The sequence below is a fragment of the Neltuma alba genome, unplaced genomic scaffold, assembly GCF_004799145.2.
Source record: "Neltuma alba isolate B1F8T4 unplaced genomic scaffold, ASM479914v2 tig00004560_pilon, whole genome shotgun sequence".
Taxonomy (NCBI): domain Eukaryota; kingdom Viridiplantae; phylum Streptophyta; class Magnoliopsida; order Fabales; family Fabaceae; genus Neltuma; species Neltuma alba.
The window spans coordinates 4,060-11,576 of NW_021633766.1; the positions used below are offsets into that span (position 1 = coordinate 4,060).

The window sequence follows — 7,517 nt, forward strand, 5'->3', positions numbered from 1 at the left end:
AATTTTATATTTTAGATATTTTATATTACATTATAATTTTACAAATAAAATATATTGACATATTTCTATTTTATTTTAATTATAAAAACCTTATTCTTACTTCTGAATGGATTATAATTAGGCATACATACAATTTTATCTTTTTACTGTTATTATTGTTATTTATTCCAAAAAAATGTACAATTATTAATTGTACATGCTGTAAATAAATAAAATTATAAATATTTGAAAATTTATTCAATAGTCCATCAATAAAATAAATATATCAAATATCATTAATAAAAACAATAAAATAATTTTTAATTATTGTAGATAATAGTTACTTATTAATATTATTAATTATCAGATATGCATAATTTTATTTTAAAAAAAAAAATCAAATCCAGGCCCCGTCGTCAGTCTCGTTTCTCGCGGTGTTCCCTGCTCCAAAAATCGCAGGGAGTGTTTATCCCCTAAAAAAAAAAAAAAAAAAAAAGTCGCAGGGGAGTGAGTTCGTGTTCGTCTACTCAAGAGTCGCGATAAGGTAGCTCCGTCTCGATGCATTTCCTTATTACATCAAATTAGTCATTCCTGGCTGTTGCTGACATCTCGCGTGGTTGCTTACTGCTGCACGACGTTGTTCATTTGCTGCTTTTTTGTAACAAGGTTCTTGATTTCCATCCTTCAACCCAGTTTCTAGTTCATTTTACTGCTTCTTTCTAGTAGTTAAGATAGGGCAGCGGTTTGTTCGTCCTTTTTGTTTCCAGTTCATTTTGCTGATTTTTGGTTGTCAGGTGGGATTTTCGTATGATTTGGTTACATTTGATTTTTGATTTTTCAGAATTTTATTGCCATCTCTTATGTATCTTTTTTCTTCAGAATCAAACAGTATACATTTTTAAATGCAACTGATTTTGCATCATCCTCTTTTTTGCAAAATTAATTTTATATTTATTCTATGGTATGGTATCTAAACTTCGGATTGTATGAATCTGGTGATAGTTATTGAGGTCTGAAAAACTAGATTTGGCGCAACCTTTATCATGTGTTTTTAGGAGGTGAAAGAAATCAGGTATGGAAGAAATCAGAGTTTGCTTGAATGTTTAAGTCAAATAAGGCATGAAAACGAAGTTTTCACTTACATTTACTGATAAAGGAAAATTACTTTGCTTTGTCATAATACCGTAGCTCCATACCAAAAGAAATAACATAATAGGCTTGCCATTATAGTTGAAAGACCTCGTGTTTGTAAGTATTATAGGATTGTGAAAGAAGATACATAATAACCTCAAGTAAGTCTCTCCATTCCTGTTATATTTTTTATACTGGAAGAAAAGATTACATAAGAGAGAGATCTGAGCCCCCTATCCTAGAAAGATTCTAATAGTAGCAATGAGTGACTGCTTGGCAAAATGGATGAAGATTTGGATGCAGAATGCATACAAAGGTGATGAGTTGACTTAAGGTGACGTAGATAATGCTCCTGGAGCTAAGACCTGGCAATCTTCGACCAAGTCTCCTACCCCGAAAACAGAAATAGGAAATATTTACATCACTTCCTTTACTCTTGTGGATCTCGTTGATGAGGAGGAGGCAAACTCATAAGAAATGAAAGCAGAGGAATTTAAAGGCTTGGACAATTACAATATTTTTTATGACGTTCACTTTGATTATTTTTGTTGATGTTGTTTGTCTGAGCCTTTAAAATTTATGTAATTTATTCTGGATTTTGGGTTATCGTACATATCACGGGTTGTGCTATGAATGAGGTAATATTTTTCCATATACATGTTATTCTACTTGTATTTAATATTTATTTTGTGAGTGTGTGTGAACCTGTATTGCAACGGCATGCCTTGGCTGGTGCCATCAACCTCTAGTTATGTCAGTGTCCATGTCCATCTCAGCACCCATGCATTTTAGCTTCTTTCTTATGGTGGAATTGCATCCTCATTTGTTGGGTTTGGTTTGAAGTAATGGAATGGTTCCTTGAGTTCTGAGATGTTGACAGGAAAATAACCATAAAGAATCACTTCTATGTGACGGCAGGATGAGTGAAAGAGTGAGCAAAGGTTTGGTTGAGCTGTAGTGATATTTATTAGAATCATTTCACATATTCATTTTGTTGATTCGTCTTTGGCTATATTTATAATTAAAACTAACTTGGAATTCAGACGGATATGTTTTATGATGTCTTGTTGTTTCCTCATGCTTATTTTATTGAAAGATGAACCATTTTATATTTGCAGGTTGCTATGTTCTGCAAGGACTACTTCTGATCTATCACATTCTGCTAACTAATAGGGAGGGAGTGGGAAAGAAGGTTTTTTGTAACGAGCTTTTCAGTTGAGTTGCATGGTTTAACTAATCAGTTTTCTAGAGCATCAGGAAACCAAGTATGGAAGGGATACTGAATTCGTTACTTAATCAAAGTTGTTTAAAACCTGGTTTCACTCCAAAATTTAGTTGTACATTCCCTCTGATTACCAGAGCTTGTCATTTCAAACTTAAAATTGAGCCCCATCCCGGGAGAAGTAATTGCACATTTCTAGGTGGAGACCCTGCCACTATCTCCAGAAGAACTACTATTGCCGCATTGGATAGAGATGATGAAGGTAAAGAATCAACTGTGGACTGGGAATCAGAGTTCGTTGGGGAACTTGACCCCTATGGTTACCAAGCTCCCAAGAAGAGGAAGAAAGAACAGAAATCAAAGTTGCTTGAAGAAACTGATGGAATGGATTGGTGTATGAGAGCAAGAAAGGTTGCACTTAAATCAATTGAGGCCAGAGGCATGGCTCATACTTTGGAAGATTTGATCTCTGTTAAAAAGAAAAAGGAAAACAAGAGCAAGAAGAAATTGACAAAAAAGAAAATTGAGAAAATTGAGAAAATTGAGGATTTGGATGATGATCTTGATTATAGTTCAGAGGAAGACTTGGTGTTACAAGCTAACAAACCTCTGGACAATGTTGATGATTTGAAAAGGTCAGTTAGTTTGATGGCTGATGGACTATTTTCGGAAAAGAAGGAGAAAACAATGGAAGAGTTTGTCCATAGGCTGTCTCAGTTCTCTGGACCATCTGACCGTAGGAAAGAAATCAACTTGAACAAAGCAATTACAGAAGCACAGACTGCAGAAGAAGTATTGGAGTTCACCTCTGAAACTATCATGGCAGTTGCAAAAGGCTTAAGTCCCTCACCACTCTCTCCTTTGAATATTGCTACTGCTCTTCATCGTATTGCTAAGAACATGGAGAAAGTATCTATGATGAAATCTCGAAGACTGGCTTTCGCTCGACAAAGAGAGATGTCTATGCTTGTGAGTATTGCAATGACGGCATTACATGACTGCTCTGCACAAGGTATCTCTAACATATCTTGGGCTTTGTCAAAAATTGGAGGTGAACTGCTATATTTTTCTGAAATGGATAGAATTGCAGAGGTTGCATTGACCAAGGTAGGAGAATTCAATTCTCAAAATGTTGCCAATATTGCTGGTGCTTTTGCTTCGATGAAGCACTCTGCTTCTGATCTTTTCTTTGAATTATCTAGAAGGGCTTCAGATTTAATTCTTACATTCCAAGAGCAAGAACTTGCCCAGCTTTTGTGGGCTTTTGCATCTTTATATGAACCTGCAGACCCTATATTTGATTCTCTAGACGATGTTTTCCAGGATGAAAGCCAATTTAAATATTCTATGAGTGAAGAAACATCAGATCATTTTAAACAAATCATCAGTGATGCAAATCCTGACTTAGGTGAATCTCTTGTCTCTCCTGTCCTCACCTTCTCTAGGGATCAGCTTGGGAATATAGCTTGGTCCTATGCCGTATTTGGACAAATGGATAGGAGTTTCTTCTCGCTTGTTTGGAAAACTCTGAGTCATTATGAGGAGCAAAGGATTTCAGAGCAATATAGGGAGGATGTCATGTTTGCTTCTCAGGTTCAGCTTGTCAACCAGTGCTTGAAGCTTGAATTCCCACATCTTCAGCTATCTTTAAGCAGTGAGCTTGAGGGTAAAGTTGCTCGTGCTGGAAAAACTAAGAGATTTAATCAGAAAATGACTTCTTCATTTCAGAAAGAGGTTGGACGTCTTCTTGTTAGCACCGGCCTTGAATGGGTGAAAGAATATGTTGTGGATGCTTACACCTTGGATGCTGTAGTAATTGATAAGAAGCTTGCTCTGGAGATTGATGGCCCAACTCATTTCTCAAGAAATACTGGTAGAGGGTTTATTTCTGTAAAATAAATTTGTACAGGCATTTGGAAAAATTGTACAACCTTCATTTTTCTTATTGAACCAAAACTTCCCTTGATGTCAGTTTAATTTTTTTCTTTTCTTGATGTAGGTGTGCCTCTAGGACATGCCATGCTGAAACGTCGATACATTACTGCTGCTGGCTGGAAAGTTATATCATTGTCTCTTCAAGAGGTAATTTCTTACATATTATATTTCTTGGTAATTATTTATCTTACTTCTACCATACTGATAGTTTTTTAGTAGAAAATTGAGAATTGGGATCAATATAATCTAGAGAACAGAAATGAAGTAGAATGTATAACACCATTTTTTGGGTTCTGTGGTCCTGAATCTATATGTTAATATGCTTCTATTACTGAATTGCTTGCTTGCTAGTTGCTACCATACACTAGATTAGTTTGTATTGTGTTAACACAGTCTGTATACAGAACCCAAACCAAAGTTTCTTTGCAAATTTATGATATTATGTGATTAGAGATTGACTATCATAATCCTTTATTTGCATCTGTCCCATTTTATCTTTGTTAACGAGTACGAAAGCTGACCAGCTGGGACGCTTCAAAAACAAAGAAATGCCTATGCTCAACTCATTCCAGACATTTAAATAGAAGATGACATGAAATTACATGTTATAAAGAAAGATAGAAAAGAGAAGAAAGAGAGGAAGAGATTCGAGAAGAAAACTTAATCAATCAATTAAACTGCCTGTCCTGCCAATGCTTGACCCTTTTATGATTAGGTTCATCAACTAACTTCCATTCCTAGCTTGGTAGGTGATAATAACCAGCTTAACCACTCAGCTTCCCATATCATTTCCCTATCATTACACGAACAATTCAGTTTTTTGTATGTTATGTTGCGATGCTCCATGCTAGATTTCTTGCTTATTAAATAACACCAATCATTCTATTTCATGATGAGATAAAGTTTTAGCAGCTCCATATGCATTATATGGCAATGTAGTTGTTTGGTTGTCAACTTGACAAGTTGAAGAACTTGATATTTAACGGTGATAATCATTTTTGTCTGAGAAAAATAAGGTAACATTGTTTTTGTTTCCTTGTAGTGGGAGGAACTTCAAGGGTCATTCGAACAAGCTGAGTATCTCACAGAAATTCTGAGTAAACATATAGACGTGCAAACCCCACATTTACAGAGCTAAAATGATAATCTAGATCTTTCTGCCAATCATTGTAAGATAAGTATCTCGAGTTGACTTAATTATGCTCCCATGAAAAATTTTGTGAAGGGGCATGTATATTTTGTAAAAGTGTCCATGAAATCACGCATTTATGTCTACCCTCATTAGGAAATGAATGCCTCGTTTGCTTTTAGCCTTTGTACCGCCATGTTGGAGAAATTAATCATGTGTTCCTTATAATTTTAATTCGATGTAGTCTTTGTATATAATCTTTTTGCTCAAAAATTGTTTTTGTATATAATTTAAAATTAAGTAAAGTAATTCATTTATCTTAGCTATTGTTGGGCAACGTCTCCTCGGAAAGCTCGTTTGTCTATATATTGACATGAACTAAACGTCTTAAGCGATATGTGAGAAAGAATGGAAGATAATAATTTAAAATTTTTTTTTCAGATTACCATAAATTGAACTAAAATATACAAGGAATTGAAATTGTGTTATATCCTATACAATACAATTTTCTCTTGAACTCCAAATATGATAAAATTGCTGTCAGTAAGAATAAGTGCGGATCTGAAACAGGGATGATATACATAAACTCAAAAGAATATGGCATAAATAATTAAGAAAAATAATAGAAATTTGAATTTAGAATATGCTAAAATACAATATATATAAACATCAATAAAGAGAACACCTAAGAAAGTTATCAATTATATATAGTAATAAATGATAAATATAAAGAATTGATTAATGACTTAGCCAACTTTATCTAGTAGGGTAAAACTTGTCACTATTTTCTAGTAATGACATTATCGTCTTTGATAATAGTGTAAAGCATTTTCTCGAACCTTATTACACAGCAGGGCAAGCGTATAGGACCTTGGCTTATGCTTTGAACGTAATCCTTATATTCATCCAAGAATATCTGAAACATGTTTGATGAAAAACAAGATATTGGAACCATAAAACGAACCATTTCTTCCTCCTTTTCACCCACATTGATTGGGACGAAACCTTTTTCAATCTTCTTCCTCTTGTTCTTCAACAATGATAACCATGGCTTTAACATCACTTGATAAAACTTATAGAGGATTTTCATTTGTGGTTGAAAGGTCTTAATGTATTGATGAATTTCCTGTGTGAGAGCTTTTGATCTATGAATCATGAGAGCCAATATATATATATATATATATATATATAAAGATATGGGAATGTTAGGATTTGATATTTGGATTTTTTTGATATAAAGTTGAATATATGAAGTTGAATTCTTTTCCGTTTGCATATCTTAGGGATTTTGTAGTAATTACTTAATTGAATATATAAGAATACAAATGAATGTGTCAATATGAGGATTTGTCATTATCGTTACTGTTGCATGATCCTGACTGTTATAATAAAATATAATTAAAAACTAATTTACTAATTAAAGGTAAAAGAATAATTTATTTAATTTTTTTAAAAAGCAAATGACGTTATTAGGCCTGTTTTATACTTAAATAGAATTAAATTAACATATTTCTTTGAAAATTATTAGAATAGAATAGTATGTAGAAATCATTATAGTTAGCGTATATAGTTGGCAATGTTATATTATCTGAGATTATTTATTGTAAGAATTTAAATTTTTCTGTTGATTTATTTGATTGGAAAGTTATGATATCTCTTAGTTAAATTCAAAATAACCACCGAACTAGAAGTCAAGTCAGCATACGTTTTTTTTTTTTTTAATTCACGTTTGTTGAGTATTGTTTCTTCTATTTCTTCCCGTTGTAATGAAAATTGACTCTTTAATTTAAAAAATCGTTTTCTTGTTTAATATTAAATATTGAAGTTAAGAATATGCTGTTTTCTGTTTTGACTCACGCTACTGTTTGGTTTTTTATTTCGTTGAAATTATATCCACCTTTTGGGTGAACAATGCGCGCGCCCCCACCCTTTGCTGGCAAAACCAAAACAAAAACAAAACATTGAATTCGAATTTGGTCAATCACTTATCTTAAAAATTGTTTAACAATAAAAAGGATTTGAAATAATAAAACATTAAAATGCATCATATATGCAAGAAAAAAAATTAAAGATTTTATTCAAACATTAAATATTATTGGTTATCTTTCATATATCTCACAT

General features: G+C 33.0%; 1 protein-coding gene across 1 annotated transcript; it reads left to right on the forward strand.

The window, feature by feature from the left end:
* Positions 1-478: 478 nt before the first annotated feature.
* Positions 479-5,733, forward strand: LOC114745218 (RAP domain-containing protein, chloroplastic). Its single transcript, XM_028933369.1, has 4 exons — positions 479-645; positions 2,229-4,205; positions 4,332-4,414; positions 5,310-5,733. The coding sequence occupies exons 2-4, from the start codon at positions 2,378-2,380 to the stop codon at positions 5,403-5,405; spliced, it is 2,007 nt and encodes a 668-aa protein (XP_028789202.1). The 5' UTR covers positions 479-645; positions 2,229-2,377; the 3' UTR covers positions 5,406-5,733.
* The last annotated feature ends 1,784 nt before the right edge of the window (positions 5,734-7,517 follow it).

Bases quoted from the DNA above. Each gene is read 5' to 3' on its own strand.
- LOC114745218 (XM_028933369.1), top strand. From the start codon at position 2,378: ATGGAAGGGATACTGAATTCGTTACTTAATCAAAGTTGTTTAAAACCT. The intron at 4,206-4,331 runs GTAGAGGGTTTA...TTCTTGATGTAG, and splicing joins TCATTTCTCAAGAAATACTG to GTGTGCCTCTAGGACATGCC. The intron at 4,415-5,309 runs GTAATTTCTTAC...GTTTCCTTGTAG, and splicing joins TATCATTGTCTCTTCAAGAG to TGGGAGGAACTTCAAGGGTC.